General features: G+C 43.4%; 1 protein-coding gene across 3 annotated transcripts in view; it reads right to left on the minus strand.

The window, feature by feature from the left end:
• The window catches only part of LOC135526714 (glutamate receptor 3), a 292,678-nt gene extending 268,957 nt beyond the window's left edge, over positions 1-23,721 (minus strand). For all 3 annotated transcript variants that reach the window (XM_064955313.1, XM_064955311.1, XM_064955312.1), the window contains exons 1-2: positions 23,556-23,721; positions 22,703-22,861 (exon numbers count right to left, since the gene is read on the minus strand). In XM_064955313.1, coding sequence (XP_064811385.1) covers positions 22,703-22,861; positions 23,556-23,634 — 238 coding nt within the window. In that variant the 5' untranslated portion in view covers positions 23,635-23,721. The remainder of the gene's footprint in view (positions 1-22,702; positions 22,862-23,555) is intronic.
• Positions 23,722-25,372: the final 1,651 nt, after the last annotated feature.

The following is a 25,372-nucleotide window of genomic DNA, read 5'->3' on the forward strand; positions in this document are numbered from 1 at the left end:
AGCTCATTGTACGTACTGTATATACTAGCTCCTTGTACCTATATACTAGCTCATTGTACCTATATACTAGCTCCTTGTACCTATATACTTGCTCCTTGTACCCATATACTAACTCTTTGCACCTATATACTAACTCCTTGTACCTATATACTAGCTCCGTGTACCTATATACTAGCTCCTTGTATCTATATACTAGCTCATTGTACCTACTGTATATACTAGCTCCTTGTACCTATATACTAGTTCATTGTACTTACTGTAAATACTCGCTTCTTGTACCTATATACAAGCTCCTTATACCTGTATACTAGCTCCTTGTACCTATATACTAGCTCATTGTACATATTTACTAGCTCCTTGTACCTATATACCAGCGCCTTGTACCTATATACTAGCTCCTTGTACCTATATACTAGCTCCTTGTACCTACTGTATATACTAGCTCCTTGTACATATATACTAGCTCATTGTACCTACTGTATATACTAGCTCCTTGTACCTATATACTAGCTCCTTGTACCTATTGTATATACAAGCTCCTTGTACCCATATACTAGCTCCTTGTACCTACTGTATATACTAGCTCCTTGTACCTATATACTAGCTCCTTGTATCTATATACTAGCTCATTGTACCTACTGTATATACTAGCTCCTTGTACCTATATACTAGCTCCTTGTACCTATATACTAGCTCCTTGTACCCATATACTAGCTCCTTGTACCTACTGTATATACTAGCTCCTTGTACCCATATACTAGCTCCTTGTACCTACTGTATATACTAGCTCATTGTACCCATATACTAGCTCCTTGTACCTATATACTAGCTCCTTGTACCCATATACTAGCTCCTTGTACCCATATACTAGCTCCTTGTACCTACTGTATATACTAGCTCCTTGTACCCATATACTAGCTCCTTGTACCTACTGTATATACTAGCTCATTGTACCCATATACTAGCTCCTTGTACCTATATACTAGCTCCTTGAACCTACTGTAGATACTAGCTCCTTGTACCTATATACTCGCTCCTTGTACATATATACTAGCTCCTTGTACCTATATACTAGCTCCGTGTGCCTATATACTAGCTCCTTATCTCTATATACTAGCTCATTGTACCTACTGTATATACTAGCTCCTTGTACCTATATACTAGCTCCATGTACCTATATACTAGCTCATTGTACTTACTGTAAATACTCGCTCCTTGTACCTATATACAAGCTCCTTATACCTGTATACTAGCTCCGTGTACCTATATACTAGCTCATTGTATATATTTACTAGCTCCTTGTACCTATATACCAGCGCCTTGTACCTATATACTAGCTCCTTGTACCTACTGTATATACTAGCTCCTTTTACCCATATACTAGCTCCTTGTACCTACTGTATATACTAGCTCCTTGTACCTATATACGACCTCCTTGTACCCATATACTAGCTCATTGTACGTACTGTATATACTAGCTCCTTGTACCTATATACTAGCTCATTGTACCTATATACTAGCTCATTGTACCTATATACTTGCTCCTTGTACCCATATACTAACTCTTTGCACCTATATACTAACTCCTTGTACCTATATACTAGCTCCGTGTACCTATATACTAGCTCCTTGTATCTATATACTAGCTCATTGTACCTACTGTATATACTAGCTCCTTGTACCTATATACTAGCTCCTTGTACCTATATACTAGCTCATTGTACATATTTACTAGCTCATTGTACCTATATATCAGCGCCTTGTACCTATATACTAGCTCCTTGTACCTACTGTATATACTAGCTCCTTGTACATATATACTAGCTCATTGTACCTACTGTATATACTAGCTCCTTGTACCTATATACTAGCTCCTTGTACCTATATACTAGCTCCTTGTACCTCCTGTATATACTAGCTCCTTGTACCTACTGTATATACTAGCTCCTTTTACATATATACTAGCTCATTGTACCTACTGTATATACTAGCTCCTTGTACCTATATACTAGCTCCTTGTACCTATTGTATATACAAGCTCCTTGTACCCATATACTAGCTCCTTGTACCTACTGTATATACTAGCTCCTTGTACCTATATACGACCTCCTTGTACCCATAAACTAGCTCATTGTACGTACTGTATATACTAGCTCCTTGTACCTATATACTAGCTCATTGTACCTATATACTAGCTCCTTGTACCTATATACTTGCTCCTTGTACCCATATACTAACTCTTTGCACCTATATACTAACTCCTTGTACCTATATACTAGCTCCGTGTACCTATATACTAGCTCCTTGTATCTATATACTAGCTCATTGTACCTACTGTATATACTAGCTCCTTGTACCTATATACTAGCTCCTTGTACCTATATACTAGCTCATTGTACTTACTGTAAATACTCGCTTCTTGTACCTATATACAAGCTCCTTATACCTGTATACTAGCTCCTTGTACCTATATACTAGCTCATTGTACATATTTACTAGCTCCTTGTACCTATATACCAGCGCCTTGTACCTATATACTAGCTCCTTGTACCTATATACTAGCTCCTTGTACCTACTGTATATACTAGCTCCTTGTACCTATATACTAGCTCCTTGTACCTATTGTATATACAAGCTCCTTGTACCCATATACTAGCTCCTTGTACCTACTGTATATACTAGCTCCTTGTACCTATATACTAGCTCCTTGTATCTATATACTAGCTCATTGTACCTACTGTATATACTAGCTCCTTGTACCTATATACTAGCTCCTTGTACCTATATACTAGCTCCTTGTACCCATATACTAACTCTTTGTACCCATATACTAGCTCCAATTTGTAAGTCGCTCTAGATAAGAGCGTCTGCTAAATGACTTAAATGTAAATGTAAATTTACTAGCTCCTTGTACCTATATACCAGCGCCTTGTACCTATATACTAGCTCCTTGTACATATATACTAGCTCATTGTACCTACTGTATATACTAGCTCCTTGTACCTATATACTAGCTCCTTGTACCTATATACGAGCTCCTTGTACCTATATACTAGCTCCTTGTACCTACTGTATATACTAGCTCCTTGTACATATATACTAGCTCATTGTACCTACTGTATATACTAGCTCCTTGTACCTACTGTATATACCAGCTCCTTGTACCCATATACTAGCTCCTTGTACCTACTGTATATACTAGCTCCTTGTACCCATATACTAGCTCCTTGTACCTACTGTATATACTAGCTCCTTGTACCTACTGTATATACTAGCTCCTTGTACCTATATACTAGCTTCTTGTACCTATACACTAGCTCCTTGTACCTATACACTAGCTCCTTGTACCTATATACTAGCTCCTTGTACCTATATATTAGCTCCTTGTACCTATATACTAGCTCATTGTACCTATATACTAGCTCCTTGTACCTATATATTAGCTCATTGTACCTATATACTTGCTCCTTGTACCCATATACTAACTCTTTGTACCTATATACTAGCTCCTTGTACCTATATACTAGCTCCTTGTACCTATATACTAGCTCCTTGTACCTATATACTAGCTCCTTGTACCTATATACTAGCTCCTTGTACCCATATACTAGCTCCTTGTACCCATATACTAGCTCCTTGTACCCATATACTAGCTCATTGTACCTACTGTATATACCAGCTCCTTGTACCTATATACTAGCTCTGTGTACCTATATACTAGTTCCTTGTACCCATATACTAGCTCATTGTACCTATATACTAGTTCCTTGTACCTATATGCTAGCTCCTTGTACCCATATACTAGCTCCTTGTACCTATATACTAGCTCCTTGTACCCATATACTAGCTCATTGTACCTACTGTATATACCAGCTCCTTGTACCTATATACTAGCTCCTTGTACCTATATACTAGCTCATTGTAGCTATATACAAGCTCACTGTACCTATATACGAGCTCCTTGTAACTATATACCAGCTCCTTGTACCCATATACTAGCTCCTTGCACCTATACACTAGCTCCGTGTACCTATATACTAGCTCCTTGTACCTACTGTACATACTAGCTCCTTGTACCTATATACTCGCTCATTGTACCTACTGTATATATTAGCTCCTTGTACCTATATACTAGCTCCTTGTAACTATATACTAGCTCATTTTACCTACTGTATATACTAGCTCCTTGTACCTATATACCAGCTCCTTGTACCCATATACTAGCTCCTTGCACCTATACACTAGCTCCGTGTACCTATATACTAGCTCCTTGTACCTACTGTACATACTAGCTCCTTGTACCTATATACTCGCTCATTGTACCTACTGTATATATTAGCTCCTTGTACCTATATACTAGCTCCTTGTAACTATATACTAGCTCATTTTACCTACTGTATATACTAGCTCCTTGTACCTATATACTAGCTCCCTGTACCTATATACAAGCTCATTGTACCTATATACAAGCTCCTTGTACCTATATACTGTCAGGACCCGGTTTCGAACCTGGGTCTCCGGAGTGAGAAACAGTCACTTAACCAACTGAGCCACGAATAGACAGCAGAACCCAGAAGATGAGGCAGACACAGCAGTACTTAAGACGGTGAATTTAATAAAGAAAAAATCCAAAAATACAAAAATGGCAAATCCAAAAAGGTGGTAGGAAAAACACAAAAGAACTCAAAAGAAACTCACCAAAAAAAAAAAAAAAAAAAAAAAAAAAAAAACAGAATACCACAAGAACGTCACCCGGAATCGACAAGAGCACACAGAACACTAGGGCAGGGTGCTAACATACAAACACAGAGCACAGAACTGAGGGAAACAAAGGGTTTAAATACAATCAGGGGAAAACGAGACACAGGTGCAAACAATAATGGGGATCAAGGGAAAAACACAGGGACAAAAAGCACAATGGGGACATCTACTGACAAAAACCCGGAACAACCCTGGCCAAATCCTGACATATACTAGCTCCTTGTACCCATATACTAGCTCCTTGTACCCATATACTAGCTCCTTGTACCTATATACTAGCTCCTTGTACCTATATACTAGCTCCTTGTACCTATATACTAGCTCCTTGTACCTACTGTATAAACTAGCTCCTTGTACCCATATACTAGCTCCTTGTACCTATACACTAGCTCCGTGTACCTATATACTAGCTCCTTGTACCCATATACTAGCTCTTTGTACCCATATACTTGTTCCTTGTACCTATATACTAGCTCCTTTTACCTATATACTTGCTCCTTGAACCTATATACGAGCTCCTTGTACCTATATACTAGCTCCTTGTACCCATATACTACCTCCTTGTAGCTATATACTAGCTCATTATACCTATATACAAGTTACTTGTACCTACTGTATATACTAGCTCTTTGTACCTATATACTAGCTCCTTGTACCTACTGTATATACTAGCTCCTTGTACCCATATACTAGCTCCTTGTACCCATATACTAACTCCTTGTACTTACTGTATATACTAGCTCATTATACCTATATACAAGTTACTTGTACCTACTGTATATACTAGCTCTTTGTACCTATATACTAGCTCCTTGTACCTACTGTATATACTAGCTCCTTGTACCCATATACTAGCTCCTTGTACCCATATACTAACTCCTTGTACTTACTGTATATACTAGCTCCTTGTACCTATATACTTGCTCCTTGTACCTATATACTAGCTCCTTGTACCTATATACTAGCTCATTGTACTTATTGTATATACTAGATCCTTGTACCCATATACTAGCTCCTTGTACCTACTGTATATACTAGCTCCTTGTACCCATATACTTGCTCCTTGTACATATATACTTGCTCCTTGTACATATATACTAGCTCCTTGTACCTATATACTAGCTCATTGTACCTATATACTAGCTCATTGTACCTATATACTAGCTCATTGTACCTATATACTTGCTCCTTGTACCTATATACTTGCTCCTTGTACCTATATACTTGCTCCTTGTACCCATATACTTGCTCCTTGTACCTATATAATAGCTCCTTGTACCCATATACTATCTCCTTGTACCCATATACTAGCTCCTTGTACCTACTGTATATACTAGCTCCTTGTACCCATATACTAGCTGCTTGTACCCATATACTAGCTCCTTGTATCCATAAACTAGCTCCTTGTATTTACTGTATATACAAGCTCCTTGTACCTATATACAAGCTCCTTTTACCTATATACTAGCTCATTGTACCCATATACTAGCTCTTTGTACCCATATACTTGCTCCTTGTACCTATATACTAGCTCCTTGTACCTATATACTAGCTCCTTGTACCTATATACTAGCTCCTTGTACCTATATACTAGCTCATTGTACCAATATACTAGCTCAGTGTACCTACTGTATATACAAGCTCTTTGTACCTATATACTATCTCCTTGTACCTATATACTAGCTCCTTGTACCTATATACTAGCTCCTTGTACCTATATACTAGCTCCTTGTACCTACTGTATATACTTGCTCGTTGTACCTATATACCAGTGTGGTAAAGAGTAAACACTCATGACAGCTTGCAGAGCAAACAAACGCCTCCCGGCTGTCCACTGATGCATTATTACTATACTAGCTGTCCACTGATGCATTATTGTACCTATATACTAGCTGTCCACTGATGCATTATTGTACCTATATACTAGCTGTCCACTAATGCATTATTGTACCTATATACTAGCTGTCCACTGATTCATTATTGTACCTATATACTAGCTGTCCTCTGATGCATTATTGTACCTATATACTAGCTGTCCACTAATGCATTATTGTACCTATATACTAGCTGTCCACTGATGCATTATTGTACCTATATACTAACTGTCCTCTGATGCATTATTGTACCTATATACTAGCTGTCCACTGATGCATCATTTGACCTATATACTAGCTGTCCACTGATTCATTATTGTACCTATATACTAGCTGTCCTCTGATGCATTATTGTACCTATATACTAGCTGTCCACTAATGCATTATTGTACCTATATACTAGCTGTCCTCTGATGCATTATTGTTCCTATATACTAGCTGTCCACTAATGCATTATTGTACCTATATACTAGCTGTCCACTGATGCATTATTGTACCTATATACTAACTGTCCTCTGATGCATTATTGTACCTATATACTAGCTGTCCACTAATGCATTATTGTACCTATATACTAACTGTCCTCTGATGAATTCCACTTAGGAAGACACTTGGTTGTCCTTGTCTTTGCTAAGCTGGTCAGTCAGTAGCTATAACGCCTTAGAGTGTTAAATCCACTTGAACAACAAGACTCACAGAAAAATATCAACTCTGCGCCTACTAAATCAGTACCAGTTGTTTAAACTGACCTACGTATCATCACTACTCTACCAGTACCAGTTGATTAAACTGAGGTACGTATCGTCACTACTCTACCAGTACCAGTTGATTAAAACTGAGGTACGTATCGTCACTACTCTACCAGTACCAGTTGATTAAACTGAGGTACGTATCGTCACTACTCTACCAGTACCAGTTGATTAAACTGAGGTACGTATCGTCACTACTCTACCAGTACCAGTTGATTAAACTGAGGTACGTATCGTCACTACTCTACCAGTACCAGTTGATTAAACTGAGGGACGTATCGTCACTACTCTACCAGTACCAGTTGCTTAAACTGACCTACGTATCATCACTACTCTACCAGTACCAGTTGTTTAAACTGACCTATGTATCATCACTACTCTACCAGTACCAGTTGATTAAACTGACCTACGTATCGTCACTACTCTACCAGTACCAGTTGATTAAACTGACCTACGTAACATCACTACTCTACCAGTACCAGTTGATTAAACTGAGGTACGTATCGTCACTACTCTACCAGTACCAGTTGATTAAACTGAGGGACGGATCGTCACTACTCTACCAGTACCAGTTGCTTAAACTGACCTACGTATCATCACTACTCTACAAGTACCAGTTGTTTAAACTGACCTATGTATCATCACTACTCTACCAGTACCAGTTGATACGTAGGTCAGTTTAATCAACTGGTACTTGTAGAGTAGTGACGATACGTAGGTCAGTTTAATCAACTGGTACTGGTAGAGTAGTGACGATACGTAGGTCAGTTTAATCGTCACTACTCTACCAGTACCAGTTGATTAAACTGACCTACGTAACATCACTACTCTACCAGTACCAGTTGATTAAACTGAGGTACGTATCATCACTACTCTATCAGTACCAGTGTTTTAAACCCTGTCAAGGACAGGTTAAATGAGATAAAATGAATCACTAACCTTTGATGATCTTCATCAAAATGACACTCATAGGACTTCATGTTACACAATACATGTATGTTTTATTCAGTAAAATTCATATTTATATCCAAAATTCTTATTTTACATTGGCTTGTTACGTTCAGTAGTTCCAAAACATGCAGTGATATTGCAGAGAGCCACAAGAATTCACAGAAATACTCATTATAAATGTCGATGAAAATACAATTTTTAGAAATGGAAGTATAGATACACTTCTCCTTAATGCAACCACAGTGTCAGATTTCAAAAAAAAACATTACGGAAAAAGCATAATCAGAGAACGGCGCTCAAAGCCCAAACCAGCCAGAGAAATATCCGCCATGTTGGGTAGTCAACATTATTCATAAACAGCATTATAAATATTCACTTACCTTTGATGATCTTCATCAGAATACACTCCCAGGAATCTCAGTTCCACAACAAATGCTTGTTTTGTTCGATAATGTCGATCATTTATGTCCATTTATGTCCAATAGCTTCTTTTGTTAGGGCGTTTGGTGAACAAATCCAAATGCGCGATCTGGTCCATTCGGACGAAACGTTCAAAAGGTTATATTACAGCTCGAAGAAACTTGTCAAACTAAGTATAGAATCAATCTTTAGGATGTTTTTATCATAAAACTTCAATAATGTTCCATCCGGAGAATTCCATTGTCTGTTGAAAAGCAATGGAACGACAGCTACCTCTCAAGTGAAAGCGTGTGACTGAGAACAAGGCTGTAGGCAGACCACTGACTCAAAGAGCTCCCATCCGGTCCCTCATCACATGAGAAGCCTGAATGGGTGCCAGAGTGTTCCTGTACTGCGGTGGAGAAGAGGACCACAGGGACCATCACTAAAGAGCTCGGGGCCCAGATAGATTACGATCACGACCATCAGCACAACCTAGTGCTACTCCTAGACACTACAGATGGAGCTGATGGAGAGTGAGATCAGTGAAGACCATAATTCCCTGTATGAACCTGAGAGTTCAGAATCACAATCACCACAGTGACTAGATGTAGTATCATTCACTTTGGGGGGAGCGGTATGGTGTTCCGAAAATGGAGAAGGAGCAGGCCAGAATTCAAAGATACACCCATCCATGAAGGGAATCGGAGCTAACTTTTTTTCATTATTTTTTTTTACCCGTTTCAACAGATGTGCTACTTGTCCCAATCCTGCTGTATCAACTCTCTCAACCTATAAATGATCAGCTATGAAAAGCCAACTGACATTTGCTTCTGAGGTGTTGGAACTGTTGCACTCTGTAACCATTGTGCTTATTATTTTGATGTAAAAAGGGCTTTTGTAAAATACACTTGATTGATTGTCTGTTGTGCTGGATGCTGTGTATTCACTAACTGTCTGAGTGATGGGACATTTACGTAGTATCTGTAACATATTATGGTGTGTATTTAATCTGCATCTCAACTTCATAAAGTGCCAATCAGCAGTAGAAACAGTGGCAAAGTGCCTCCCTGCTCCTCTTTTGATAAAAAGCTGAGGGACGGGGCTGGAGAAAGGTAACCACTCTCAAATTCTAGACAGAGATATGGATGTGAAGAATGACTATCCATGATTTCAACAGTGTAATCTTGTTTCTATGGTCTGTTTCCACTACAATGTACCCAGTTCGCTTAGAATAACGGCATCTGCTAAATCGTATATATTATTAAAGTCTACTTTGACTCTGCCAACTTGCTGCCCAGTGTAGTTACCATACCTTTCCAATAGATGGCAGACTAAGCTAGTTGAAGTCATGACTCTAGCGACAGGGACATGGGATTAGTGCGTGTTAAACTTGCTTTGAAGATAAAGCTACTTTCATCTGTTTACGGTTGAACCTGTTGTTATAGTGGAAAAGTTAACTAACACTATTTTTTACATAAGGCGGAGGTAAGTGGCCTATGTCAAACAATTACAGCAGTCTAGATTTACTAAATGAACTGTTTTTATTCAAACTCAAACCCTATGTTCAGAAATGACACACGCAGGGATGAGATGCCTTTATACCTCGTCCAATTCTTGTTTCATCCCATGGGATGAACTGGCGCTAAACACAATCATAAGAAAAGTCTGATACCGAAACTAAATCACAATGTATTTATAACGAACACGCTTCATTATTGGTTAGAATGAGATTTCAACTCTAATCATATTATCAAAAGGTATATCTGTTACCATCACGCCGAACAGCGCAGGTGGTAAACATCGGTATAGGATACTGATTATATATATCGAGCACCTACCCACTACTGATATTAACCTTAAATCATTCATAATCATGCAAAATTTTACAAATTATTTAAAACTGATATAATGGCTGTGGCTGGTTGAATAACCTCTTCTACCAGGAAGTCCTTCATAAGGATTAGTGACACATTCAATACATACATCACCATCCAGACAGACTGACAGGATGTAATACATCACCATCCAGACAGACTGACAGGATGTAATACAGTCACCATCCAGACAGACTGACAGGAACCTCTGACCTGGATGTAATACAGTCACCATCCAGACAGACTGACAGGATGTAATACATCACCATCCATCCAGACAGACTGACAGGATGTAATACATCACCATCCAGACAGACTGACAGGATGTAATACATCACCAACCAGTAAGATTTTGTGGGGTATCGCCACCGTCTCTCTACAACACACACACTCCTACTCTAGCCGATATCTGGCAGCTACGCCGACCCTCTAGCTGAGTTGTTTCAGGCAGTATATCTGTGTTGTTACTGCTACAACAACTAACTCTTTGATCTGGGGGCAACGATCGGCTCAAACATGAACGGTTTTAGTAGGTTTATTGGCTGCCTAACTAATATTATTTAATTATCTGTAATAAACTCATTCTCAGACTCCGAGCTGTTTGGTAAATTTAGCCATTTTTGGGAGTTCCAAAATGTTCTCTCCTGCCCGTGATGCAACAATACCAATATGGCGATTTACAATTACAGTTAGCTAGCTAATATTAGCTAACTTGCGGTGTTGCTGACAAACTAGTTTCTAGCTAGGCCATTGGCAAGCTAAATACATTACCAGACAGTTAACTTTATTAGCTAGTTAGCAGAAACTGAGCTTGGTAACTAACTAGCTACCTGGCTAACTAAACTGTCGGTCAACTATCTAACATTAGCTAAAAAAGCTACCGGCCATTATTAACGTGCCTCACTGCCTTCGTCAGTGCTTTTATTTTGAGAACTCATGACCAAAACTCATATCCACAAAGAGTAGGAGTGCTGATCTTGGATCAGATCCTTACCTTTCCATATAATCGTATTCATATGGATCTAAAAGGCAAACTGATCCTAGATCAGCACGCTGAGAGGCTTTTGTGACTACGGGCCCAGCACTGATACAACTGTGGTATAAACAGCTTCAGGAGCATGAGAACGGCTCAACACACACACTGACTCTCAATTCAACAATATTCTTGTCACATTCAGAGAGAAAGATTTCCGGCACTGATGCGTAGTGACCATCTAAGGACTACTGTGCTCACAGTACCATAGTGTGTGTGTGTGTGTGTGTGTGTGTGTGCGTGTGAGCGCCTGCGTGCGTGCGTTTGCGTTCGTGTGAGGAATATCGTGCCGTAGCTCAGCAGGAGCTGTCTGCTATTTGCAGGCTCAGCCTGACAGGAGTCCCAGGATGCTACGTTAGCTAGCTACCCGAACAGAAAACAAGAGTCTCAGATCTGATCTAGTACAGTACATGCTGCTGGTCATGTTGAAGGAGAATACCATGTCATTCCGCTGTTAGATAAAGAATGTTCTAGTCAGGTCCAACAACAGTTTGACAGCCTTCATGTTGAGAAGAAGACTGAGTCGACCTCCCAAAAATGAACACTTTCCTTTATAGTGCACTACTTTTGATCAGGACCCAGGGCCAACTGTAGTGGTCAACAGTAGTGGTCAACAGTAGTGGTCAACAGTAGTACACTATATAGGGACTCTGGTCATCAGTAGTACACTATATAGGGAATATGGACTCTGGTCAACAGTAGTACACGATATAGGGGCTCTGGTCAACAGTAGTACACTATATAAGGGAAATGTATATGGTCTCTGGTCAACAGTAGAACACTATATAGGGGATATGGACTCTGGTCAACAGTAGTACACTATATAGGGGCTCTGGTCAACAGTAGTACACTATATAGGGAATATGGACTCTGGTCAACAGTAGTACACTATATAGGGAATATGGACTCTGGTCAAGAGTAGAACACTATATAGGGGATATGGACTCTGGTCAACAGTAGTACACTATATAGGGGCTCTGGTCAACAGTAGAACACTATATAGGGGATATAGACTCTGGTCAACAGTAGTATACTATATAGGGGCTCTGGTCTACAGTAGTACACTATATAGAGAGTATGGTGGCATTTGAACCCTGGCCAGTATGTAGGACACTGTGTTCTACTCATACAGAAGAGGTGAGGCAGATTGAACCCCCAGCAGACGACTTCATAAACTCATCAAAGAAACAGTTCCCACAACAAACTGGAAGGGTTGTTGACTACTTCACACTGTTTTCAGTGCAGAGACAGACAGAGGTTGCTTTTCCACACTTTCCTCAACATCATCAAAGGCTCGTATGTTTCTCACACACAGTGTATAGACGCGATACACAAACGCACATTCTCTCTCTCTCTAGCTGCTGTAAGATGTGCATGAAATGGGGCCACAGCGTCTCCCTCAGGAGCCCGTTCCTCTCTCTAAGCTAAGAAAAAGAAGACTGTCTCTGCTCCTGCCTTCGCGGTTGTAATTAGATTCTGATATCAAGCCCTCTTTCTCCCATGCTCCCCTGCTCCTTCAACACGCGTGAAATTACCAACGCCATTATCTCTTATTTATTTACTCATTTGCTTATTGTTTCTGTGGCCCTATCAACAGCGTGAAGGAGAGGGCGCAGGGCGTGTCCGTTCGTTAGGACGCCGTGACAAGGTAACAGCCCAAGCTTCTTTGGCTGGCTAACTGTGATTTGGGGGCATTGCTTCATCTCCCTCACCTCTCAGTCCCACCTCTCCACCACCTCACCTCTCAGTCCCACCTCTCCACCACCTCATCTCTCAGTCCCACCTCTCCACCACCTCATCTCTCAGTCCCATCTCTCCACCACCTCATCTCTCAGTCCCACCTCTCAGTCCCACCTCTCCACTACCTCACCTCTCAGTCCCACCTCTCCACTACCTCACCTCTCAGTCCCACCTCTCCACCACCTCACCTCTCAGTCCCACCTCACCTCTCAGTCCCACCTCTCCACTACCTCACCTCTCAGTCCCACCTCTCCACCACCTCACCTCTCAGTCCCACCTCACCTCTCAGTCCCACCTCTCCACTACCTCACCTCTCAGTCCCACCTCTCCACCACCTCACCTCTCAGTCCCACCTCTCCACCACCTCACCTCTCCACCACCTCACCTCTCCACCACCTCACCTCTCAGTCCCACCTCTCCACCACCTCACCTCTCAGTCCCATCTCTCCACCACCTCACCTCTCCACCACCTCACCTCTCAGACCCACCTCTCAGACCCACTTCTCCACCACCTCACCTCTCCACCACCTCACCTCTCCACTACCTCACCTCTCCACCACCTCACCTCTCCACCACCTCTCCACCACCTCACCTCTCAGACCCACCTCTCAGACCCAACTCTCCACCACCTCACCTCTCAGTCCCACCTCTCCACCACCTCACCTCTCCACCACCCCACCTCTCAGACCCAACTCTCCACCACCTCACCTCTCCACCACCTCACCTCTCCACCACCTCACCTCTCCACCACCTCACCTCTCAGACCCACCTCTCCACCACCTCACCTCTCCACCACCTCACCTCTCCACCACCTCACCTCTCCACCACCTCACCTCTCCACCACCTCACCTCTCCACTGCAGAACTCAGTCCCAGCTCATTTGCCGGTGTGTGTTACTTTGAGGTGGGGGTTGGTGGGGGGGGGTATGGATTTTTTTCCTTCACCCAAGTGAGACGGTATGAGGTCTGTGTGCTAATGAGCTGACACTGCAGAGAGAGCTGAACTGGGGGAGACAGAGGAGAGGAGAGGAGAGGAGAGGAGAGGAGAGGAGAGGAGAGGAGAGGAGAGGAGAGGAGAGGAGAGGAGAGGAGAGGAGAGGAGAGGAGAGGAGAGGAGAGGAGAGGAGGAGACCAGCGGGCCAGGCCAGACACATCGGGATAATGTGGTTCCAATCACTGTAAGATGCTTTGAGTAAACATGTCTGCTGAATGACCGGTAGACATTATGAAAGTATGATAGGGGCGGACAGAACCACAGAGGACCACAGACGTCTGTTGACAAGGTTCTGCAGCAGAACACTACTATGATGTTGAGAGTTGTTCATCGTCTCTGGCCTATCCGGGCTCACCTTTTGACATCATCTAGATACAGAGTCTACTGAGTCTACTGGGAGTGTACTGAATCTACTGTGAGTCTACTGAGAGATTACTGTGAGTCTACAGTGAGTCTACAGTGAGTCTACAGTGAGTCTACTGAGAGTCTACTGTGAGTCTACTGTGAGTCTACTGAGTCTACTGTGAGTGTACTGAGTCTACTCTGAGTCTACTGTGACTCTACTGAGTGTCTACTGAGAGATTACTGTGAGTCTACAGTGAGTCTACTGAGAGTCTACTGAGAGATTACTGTGAGTCTACAGTGAGTCTACTGAGAGTCTACTGAGTGTCTACTGAGAGTCTACTGAGAGTCTACTGAGAGTCTACTGAGAGTCTACTGAGAGATTACTGTGAGTCTACAGTGAGTCTACTGAGAGTCTACTGAGAGTCTACTGAGAGTCTACTGAGAGTCTACTGAGTGTCTACTGAGAGTCTACTGAGAGTCTACTGAGAGTCTACTGAGAGTCTACTGAGAGTCTACTGAGTGTCTACTGTGTGTCTACTGAGTGTCTACTGAGAGTCTACTGAGAGTCTACTGAGAGTCTACTGAGTCTACTGAGAGTCTACTGAGAGTCTACTGAGAGTCTACTGAGAGTCTACTGAGAGTCGACTGAGAGTCGAATGAGAGTCGAATGAGAGTCTACTGTGAGTCTACTGAGAGTCTACTGAGAGTCTACTGAGAGTCGACTGAGAGTCGAATGAGAGTCTACTGTGAGTCTACTGAGAGTCTACTGAGAGTCTACTGAGTGTCTACTGTGAGTCTACTGAGAGTCTACTGAGTCTACTGAGAGTCTACTGAGAGTCTACTGAGAGTCTACTGAGTCTACTGAGAGTCTACTGAGAGTCTACTGAGAGTCTACTGAGTCTACTGAGAGTCTACTGAGAGTCTACTGAGAGTCTACTGAGAGTCTACTGAGAGAAGACTGAGAGTCTACTGAGAGTCTACTGAGAGTCTACTGAGAGTCTACTGAGAGTCTACTGAGTGTCTACTGAGAGTCTACTGAGTCTACTGTGAGTCTACTGTGAGTCTACTGAGAGATTACTGTGAGTCTACTGTGAGTCTACTGAGAGTCTACTGTGAGTCTACTGTGAGTCTACTGAGAGTCTACTGAGAGTCTACTGAGTCTACTGAGAGTCTACTGAGAGTCTACTGAGAGTCTACTGAGAGTCTACTGTGAGTCTACTGTGTGTCTACTGTGTGTCTACTGTGAGTCTACTGAGAGTCTACTGAGAGTCTACTGAGAGTCTACTGAGAGTCTACTGAGAGTCTACTGAGAGTCTACTGTGTGTCTACTGAGAGTCGGGTGTGAATGTACCATATTCACTTTGTCTTGCTTGCCGTTCCTTATTTTTCCTTCCCTTCCCTTCCCTTTCTTCCCTAACATCCCCTTTTATTTACTTTTCCTCTCTTTCCTTCTCTCGTTCCTCCTTCGCTTTCCTTCTCTCGTTCCCTCTCCTCCCATTCTCCCTCCTCTCCCCCTTTCCCTCTCCCCCTTTCCCTTTCCCTCTCCTCCCTTTCCCTCTCCTCCCTTTCCTTCTCTCGTTCCCCCTCCATCTCCTCCCTTACCTCTCCCTCTACTCCCTTTCCCTCTACTCCCTTTCCCTCTACTCCCTTTCCCTCTCCTCCCTTCCCTCCCCTCTTTCCTTCTCTCGTTCTCTCTCCTCCCTTTCCATCTCCTCCTATTCCCTCTCCATCTCCTCCCTTTCCCTCTCCTCTCTTTCCTTCTCCCTTTCCCTCTCCTCCCATTCCCTCTCCTCCCTTCCCTCTCCTCTCTTTCCTCCTCCTCTCCTCCCATTCCCTCTCCTCCCTTACCTCCTCCTCTCCTCGCTCTCCCTCTCCTCCCATTCCCTCTCCTCCCTCTCCCCCTATTCCCTCTCCTCCCTCTCCTCCCTCTCCCTCTCCTCCCATTCCTTCTCCTCCCATTCCCTCATCTCCTCTCCTATCCATCTCCTCTCCTCTCCATTCCCTCTCCTCCCATTCCCTCTCCTCTCCATTCCCTCTCCTCTCCATTCCCTCTCCTCCCATTCCCTCTCCTCTCCATTCCCTCTCCTCTCCATTCCCTCTCCATTCCATTCCCTCTCCTCTCCCTCTCCTCTCCCTCTCCTCTCCCTCTCCTCTCCCTCTCCTCTCCCTCTCCTCTCCATTCCCTCTCCTCTCCTCTCCCTCTCCTCTCCATTCCCTCTCCTCTCCCTCTCCTCTCCCTCTCCTCTCTTACCCTTGTCATCGTTTTCCTTCATTATGCTTTCTTTAAGTTGCCTGTAATCAGATCTAAACGACGCCACAGGGAACACAATATACAGCATCATAAAAGAATGCCATTCACATCGACCCCCGGCAACAACAAACAATTTCCCAGAAGAGAGCAGCGCAGAGAGACATTTGAACACAGTAGAGAGCGGAGCAGAGTGCAGTTTGAACACAGTAGAGAGCAGAGTGCATATTGATCACAGTAGAGCAAAGAGAGCAGAGCAGAGTGCAGTTTGCACACAGTTGAGAGCAGAGCAGAGAGCCATTTAAACACAGTAGAGAGCAGAGCAGAGCAGAGTGCAGTTTAGACACAGTAGAGAGCAGAGCAGAGAGCCGTTTAAACACAGTAGAGAGCAGAGCAGAGAGCCGTTTGAACACAGTAGAGAGCAGAGCCGAGAGAGATTTGAACACAGTAAAGAGCAGAGCAGAGTGCAGTTTAAACACAGTAGAGAGCAGAGCAGAGTGTAGTTTGAACACAGTAGAGAGCAGAGCAGAGAGCCGTTTGAATACAGTAGAGAGCAGAGCAGAGAGCTGTTTGAACACAGTAGAGAGCAGAGCAGAGAGAGATTTGAACACAGTAAAGAGCAGAGCAGAGTGCAGTTTAAACACAGTAGAAAGCAGAGCAGAGTGTAGTTTGAACACAGTAGAGAGCAGAGCAGAGAGCCGTTTGAATACAGTAGAGAGCAGAGCAGAGTGCAGTTTTAACACAGTAGAGAGCAGAGCAGAGCAGAGAGCCGTTAAAACACAGTAGAGAGCAGAGCAGAGAGCCGTTTGAACACAGTAGAGAGCAGAGCAGAGTGCAGTTTGAACACAGTAGAGATCAGAGTGCAGTTTGAACACAGTAGAGAGCAGATCAGAGTGCAGTTTGAACACAGTAGAGAGCAGAGCAGAGTGCAGTTTGAACACAGTAGAGAGCAGTTTAAACACAGTAGAGAGCAGAGCAGAGTGCAGTTTAAACACAGTAGAGAGCAGAGCAGAGTGCAGTTTGAACACGGTAGAGAGCAGAGCAGAGTGCAGTTTAAACACAGTAGAGAGCAGAGCAGAGTGCAGTTTGAACACGGTAGAGAGCAGAGCAGAGTGCAGTTTGAACACAGTAGAGAGCAGAGCAGAGTGCAGTTTGAACACAGTAGAGAGCAGAGCACAGTGCAGTTTGAACACGGTAGAGAGCAGAGCAGAGAGCCGTTTGAATACAGTAGAGAGCAGAGCAGAGTGCAGTTTTAACACAGTAGAGAGCAGAGCAGAGAGCCGTTAAAACATAGTAGAGAGCAGAGCAGAGAGCCGTTTGAACACAGTAGAGAGCAGAGCAGAGTGCAGTTTGAACACAGTAGAGATCAGAGTGCAGTTTGAACACAGTAGAGAGCAGATCAGAGTGCAGTTTGAACACAGTAGAGAGCAGAGCAGAGTGCAGTTTGAACACAGTAGAGAGCAGTTTAAACACAGTAGAGAGCAGAGCAGAGTGCAGTTTAAACACAGTAGAGAGCAGAGCAGAGTGCAGTTTGAACACGGTAGAGAGCAGAGCAGAGTGCAGTTTAAACACAGTAGAGAGCAGAGCAGAGTGCAGTTTGAACACGGTAGAGAGCAGAGCAGAGTGCAGTTTGAACACAGTAGAGAGCAGAGCAGAGTGCAGTTTGAACACAGTAGAGAGCAGAGCACAGTGCAGTTTGAACACGGTAGAGAGCAGAGCAGAGTGCAGTTTGAACACAGTAGAGAGCAGAGCAGAGTGCAGTTTGAACACAGTAGAGAGCAGAGCAGAGTGCAGTTTGAACACAGTAGAGAGCAGAGCACAGTGCAGTTTGAACACAGTAGAGAGCAGAGCAGAGTGCAGTTTGAACACAGTAGAGAGCAGAGCAGAGTGCAGTTTGAACACAGTAGAGAGCAGAGCAGAGTGCAGTTTGAACACAGTAGAGAGCAGAGCAGAGTGCAGTTTGAACACAGTAGAGAGCAGAGCAGAGTGCAGTTTGAACACAGTAGAGAGCAGAGCAGAGTGCAGTTTGAACACGGTAGAGAGCAGAGCAGAGTGCAGTTTGAACACAGTAGAGAGCAGAGCAGAGTGCAGTTTGAACACAGTAGAGAGCAGAGCAGAGTGCAGTTTGAACACAGTAGAGAGCAGAGCAGAGTGCAGTTTGAACACAGTAGAGAGCAGAGCAGAGTGCAGTTTGAATGTATGACTGGATGAATAAGCCATTGGCCACACTGAGAGGAGCTACATGTAACCACAGCATGTAGGGAGAAGTGGAGTCTATTTTGATTGTAAAGCATCTCCGAGATGGAGTGCTGGTCTAGGATCAGGTATTTAGGTCCCTCTGTCCATGTAATCGTATTCATTATGATCTGAATGGCAACTCCAACTCTTTTTAAATATGGAGATGTCCAAATCAGAGCCGATACTCCTACCTAGATTAAAAACACTATTCTGATGTTTTACGTCTGTTTAGGAGCATGCTGAAACCACCCACATGGAGTCCTTGGCAACATGGTTATTGTACATGTTGTTACTGTTTTCTTGTCTTTCCTCTCCAAGGTCATACAGCCTCTCTCTCTCACTGTAAAGATACCGGGCCTTCCCTATCATATATACGTGATCTTCTCCTCGGGATGTTGCCAAGGGAATTTCATTTGTATTCTTGTCCCAAATGGCACCCTATTCCCTTCGTAGTGCACTACTTTAGACCAGAACCCTATTCCCTTTGTAGTGCACTACTTTAGACCAGAACCCTATTCCCTTTGTAGTGCACTACTTTAGACCAGAACCCTATTCCCTTTGTAGTGCACTACTTTAGACCAGAGCCCTATTCCCTTTGTAGTGCACTACTTTAGACTAGATCCCTATTCCCTTTGTAGTGCACTACTTTAGACCAGAGCCCTATTCCTTTTGTAGTGCACTACTTTAGACCAGAACCCTATTCCCTTTGTAGTGCACTACTTTAGACCAGAGCCCTATTCCCTTTGTAGTGCACTACTTTAGACCAGAACCCTATTCCCTTTGTAGTGCACTACTTTAGACTAGATCCCTATTCCCTTATTAGTGCACTACTTTAGACCAGAGCCCTATTCCCTTTGTAGTGCACTACTTTAGACCAGAACCCTATTCCCTTTGTAGTGCACTACTTTAGACCAGAGCCCTATTCCCTTTGTAGTGCACTACTTTAGACCAGAACCCTATTCCCTTTGTAGTGCACTACTTTAGACCAGAACCCTATTCCCTTTGTAGTGCACTACTTTAGACCAGAACCCTATTCCCTTTGTAGTGCACTACTTTAGACCAGAACCCTATTCCCTTTGTAGTGCACTACTTTAGACCAGAGCCCTATTCCCTTTGTAGTGCACTACTTTAGACCAGAACCCTATTCCCTTTGTAGTGCACTACTTTAGACTAGATCCCTATTCCCTTATTAGTGCACTACTTTAGACCAGAGCCCTATTCCCTTTGTAGTGCACTACTTTAGACCAGAACCCTATTCCCTTTGTAGTGCACTACTTTAGACCAGAACCCTATTCCCTTTGTAGTGCACTACTTTAGACCAGAACCCTATTCCCTTTGTAGTGCACTACTTTAGACCAGAGCTCTATTCCCATTTAAAGTGCACTACTTTTGATGGGGCTCTGGTCAAAAGTAGTGCACTACAAAATGAATAAGGGTCTATTTGAGATGCACATCTTGGTTTGTATTTGCTACAGAGATATTTACCTTAGTAATATCATACAGCCTATACAAACAATGAACCATTCAGACGTCTCTACCTCAGTGTTGTGTATCAACAGTGGATCAATGAGACATCTCTATCTTGATTGGTCGATCTCCTAGGCATTCCTAGTCGACCACCAAAAATGTAGGTAAACAACCCAGGATCATTTTTTGCCCACTTTGCTCTGTTGGCGGTAATAGTTGCACTTGATTCAGCAGCCCTGGTGCCGGGAAGGCAAAGGGTTCCCACTTTTAACCATTTCACGTGTCTGAAGGTAGAACTCCGCCGACCCAGCAGACCCAGAGAGCAAATCAAGTGCACCTATAGGCCTACCGCTGGCCAATCAGATAGCTCAGATCACCGTGTCTGCACAGTTTCCTCGAGCCATAGACTGTAAAAAGAAACCTTGAATGCACAGCGAAGTTGATAACATGAGATTTCAAGACTTTTAAAACCATGACTAGAGAGAAAAAAGCAAAGAATATTTGTTTTTATGAGGAAGTTCATGTTTATGTTGTTATTCAGCGCTGTCAACACTGCACATTTTATGGCTTATAAAAATGTTGAACATTCTTCCTACTTCCACTCAGTCCACTCAGTGCTGCAGTGCTACAACCAGCACTGAGTGACTGACTACAGCACAGTGTTTCCATAAGCTAGCGCTGCTATTATTAGCGGATTGTGTCTTTTTTAGTAGAGAGGAATATTTCACTTTCTCTGCTCATAAGAGTAACAACATGAATTGTTGCATGAGGCAGAAATAATGCAATGCGACTTGAGTTTCACCATCAGCTGGAAGACTGTGTCCCCTTTTTCTCAGCGGGGGGAGGGTGAACGGAGGGAGGGAGAACGGAGGGAGGGAGAACGGAGGGAGAACGGAGGGAGGGAGGGAGGGAGAACGGAGGGAAAAGAGAACGGAGGGAGGGAGAACGGAGGGAGGGAGAACGGAGGGAGGGAGGGAGAATGGAGGGAGAACGGAGGGAGGGAGGGAGAATGGAGGGAGGGAGAACGGAGGGAGGGAGGGAGAGCGGAGGGAGGGAGAACGGAGGGAGGGAGAACGGAGGGAGGGAGAACGGAGGGGGGGAGAACGGAGGGGGGGAGAACGGAGGGGGAGGGAGAACGGAGGGGGAGGGAGAACGGAGAGAGGGAGGGAGAACGGAGAGAGGGAGGGAGAACGGAGAACAGAGGGAGGGAGGGAGAACGGAGGGAGGGAGGGTGAACGGAGGGAGGGAGGGTGAACGGAGGGAGGGAGGGTGAACGGAGGGAGGGAGAACGGAGGGAGGGAGGGAGGGAGAACGGAGGGAGGGAGAACGGAGGGAGGGAGAACGGAGGGAGGGAGGGAGGGAGGGAGGACAGAGGGAGGGAGGGAGGACGGAGGGAGGGAGGGAGGACGGAGGGAGGGAGGGAGAACGGAGGGAGGGAGGTTGAGTCGGGTGAGAGTCAGCCTCACCTTTGCTCCCTCCCCTCAGACTGACCATCAGTTGCAGTCCATCAGTTCAGTAAAAAAAAAAAAGCAAATGATTATGGGCCCAAAAAAACAAATAATAATAATAACATTAATAAATAAAATAAAGCATAGCCAATATGCAGTGATAATATATTGAGTCTATAGCCTACTGCAAAAAAACCTTTATTATTACAGAATTGTTTTTAATTGGTTAATGTTGCATAGGCTTAGTCATATCCGACTCACAAAGTGATCTGGACTTAGAAGAGGTTGGTGACCATTGGTGTGACGTAACAATAGTGAACCATTGAGACATCTCAAAAGGCACTCTGGCACCCGTCCTCTGGGCCCTGGTCTTATCTACTGTGGGCCTACCAAGCAAAAGCATTTTCATACCATGCATTCATTATGTTATTATGAATGCCATGTGTGTGTGTGTGTGTGTGTGCGTGTGTGTGTGCGTGTGTGTGTGTGTGCGTGTGTGTGCGGGTGTGTGTTCAAGGGGGAATTTTGGACATATTCCGAGCAGAGGGAGATTTTAATTGAAAAGAGCTCTGTACTTACATGCATGGGTGACTGAGAAGCTGTTAGACGACTCGAGGTTGTCTACGTTGTAGTTGAGATGGAAGGGTTTCTCCGTAGTGTTCTGGTTGGTGTTGTAGAGCTGAACAGCGAACCTAAACGCGCTGTGCTCCTGCACAGTGGACCGCATGAACAGACCACCTAGAAGACATACAGATACATAATAACAACTTCGGCTACCATTTCCCATCATCATTATTTACACACATTTTACATCCAACTCTGCTGCCTTATATTTGTATAGACACCGGAAGGAACCACCACTGGCCCTTGCACGGACGGTAGATAGGGTTGCCCACCTACTGCCTGTCGAGGAAAACTTGAGGAAGACATCGACTTCAGTGGCACTTGACTTGTATGTAGCTTACATAACAATTGTTAAACTGCAGGGATCTCCGTCGTTCTGTTTATACACGAATCTCAAGTGATAAACCAAAAAACACGGATCATGTAGGTAGGCTCGTAGGTCAAATTAATTAGGATAAATAAATCACACATTATTCTTCTTTACTCCTCATCATTCTGTCTACAGAAACGTGTTATTGCGGAATTGCTCCCTACAATTTCCACCCTTGTGAAGTTGCAACATTTTCCCGTGAACCATTCAATGAGGTAATTTCTTTCAAGCATTTTTCCAACGTTGTATTTCATAAAATATGTAATCAAAGCGGCGGAGCAAGTTCAATATGTATTACTTCAAGCAAAGCAACCGACTTAATTAATAACACAGCCGATAAAGGTCATACTCCGAAGAACCGGCATTATCCATAAAATTACCGGCGAAAAGCAAAAATGATTCTAAAATGATGTTATAATTATTTTACGGACTACTTACCTATATTAATCTGATTGGGAAATCCCGCGAGTGATCTGCCCGAAAGCCACAATAAAAATAGAACCACGTTTTGTGCCATTTTCGCAATTTCTCCAACCCGTCTATGTTCTCAACTCCTTAAAAGGATCTGCCTCAGCAAATTCATAAGCAACCCCGAAGATGCTGAAAATCCTCCAGATTTATGATGGTCGCTCACAGTGCACCAATTGGGTTCATTAAGGTGCAGCACGGGGCTGCGGAGCAATTTTCTGCAACTGTGAGAGGAGAGAGAGAGAGGCTGGGACTTATTCGTCCCAAAGATGGTGGTTGAGAAACTAGCTGATCTGATTAAGAAAACAAGCTCCTCCGATTGGACCAGCGGCGATTTTGATTAAATGTTATTTTGATTAAAAGCTTCCCTCGTCCTGTGTGCACCGGACTCCGTTACCGGATAACACTAGCCCAGCTCAGCTCCACTAGTAGGACTGACTGCAAGGCACAAGTGCCACGCTCGTCCACATTACTGTATCCGCGCGCAATCAATAGGAGAAAGCACGGCAATCTCAGGCGGCCAATGCCTTTCAATTGGCTACAGTAGATAACCGCTTACAGCTGGTGCAGCTGCCGCCTCAAGGATATGATGAGGGGAAGTTGGCGTTAGTGAGCGCGGATAGAGTAGAGGCAAAACAAAGAACACAAGTGGATTCATAATTAGAAGCTATTCAAAACAACCCGGAATAAACTATACATAAAACTGGTATTCGTGAATATGTTGTCATACTGCTATGATCAGAAGTAACTCACATTTATTGTTAAATACCTATATAGACTAGCATGTTTAAAAATCTATAGACTATCTTTGATTTCCTAATTATTTTTAATAGCGTGGGCAAAGTCCTCCTTGCTCTCCTTTCAGAACCCGGATAGAGAGCACAGCATGAGGCGCTGTCCATGGCGCTGAAGTGACTGGAATTCGGGAACGAGAGAAACAGGCTACACAACTGGTGTAGATTACGCCTTACAGCCTAAACATTCATATTTAGATCTCGCTATATGTTACTGGTCGTTTTTTAAAGTTACATTTTATAGGGGCAGGGTAGCCTTGTGGTTAGAGTGTAGAGGCGGCAGGGTAGCCCAGTGGTTAGAGAGTAGGAGGCGGCAGGGTAGTCTTGTGGTTAGAGCATTAGACTAGTAACCAGAAGGTTGCTATTTCAAATCCCTGAGCTGACAAGGTACAGATCTCTTGTTCTGCCCCTGAACAGGCAGTTAACTCACTGTTCCTAGGCCAACATTGAAAATAAGACTATTTTTTTAACTGACTTGCCTAGTAAAATAAATTGCCATCATGACTGTCCCTATCTTTCACCCATGAAGCCTGCTTGAAATACATGACTGAGACCCACAAAAGCCATTTTTTTCTGAACTCACTAGATCAATATATTTATATTTCTAAGTATGGGTCTGTTGCCTACTGCTAATGTTTCTGTTCTCTATGTGTAGCCTAGTTACTATTTTCTAGTAAGTCCTCAGTGAGTTTTGTCTCCTCTCTGCCACTCTCTCTCTCTCTTTCACACTACTTGTCTATCATTACTGTGCTTCAGCCAAACAGAGGAGCAGTTAACGGATTACTGACTCGTTTATCAACCGCTGCAAAGCTCTTCGAAAATTGAGTTTTTAATTGCGTTGCAAATGGGCAAGACTTCAGCCATTGATACTGTAATAGACTGCTTTCCAAATGACTCTGGATAGACAGTCCGCCCTGTCAAACTATACCTATTTAGCACTAATAGACCGCAGGGAGAAAATTATGAGAGAAATAATAAAATAGTGTTTAAATC

The sequence above is a fragment of the Oncorhynchus masou genome, chromosome 32 (genome assembly GCF_036934945.1).
Source record: "Oncorhynchus masou masou isolate Uvic2021 chromosome 32, UVic_Omas_1.1, whole genome shotgun sequence".
Taxonomy (NCBI): Eukaryota; Metazoa; Chordata; class Actinopteri; order Salmoniformes; family Salmonidae; genus Oncorhynchus; species Oncorhynchus masou.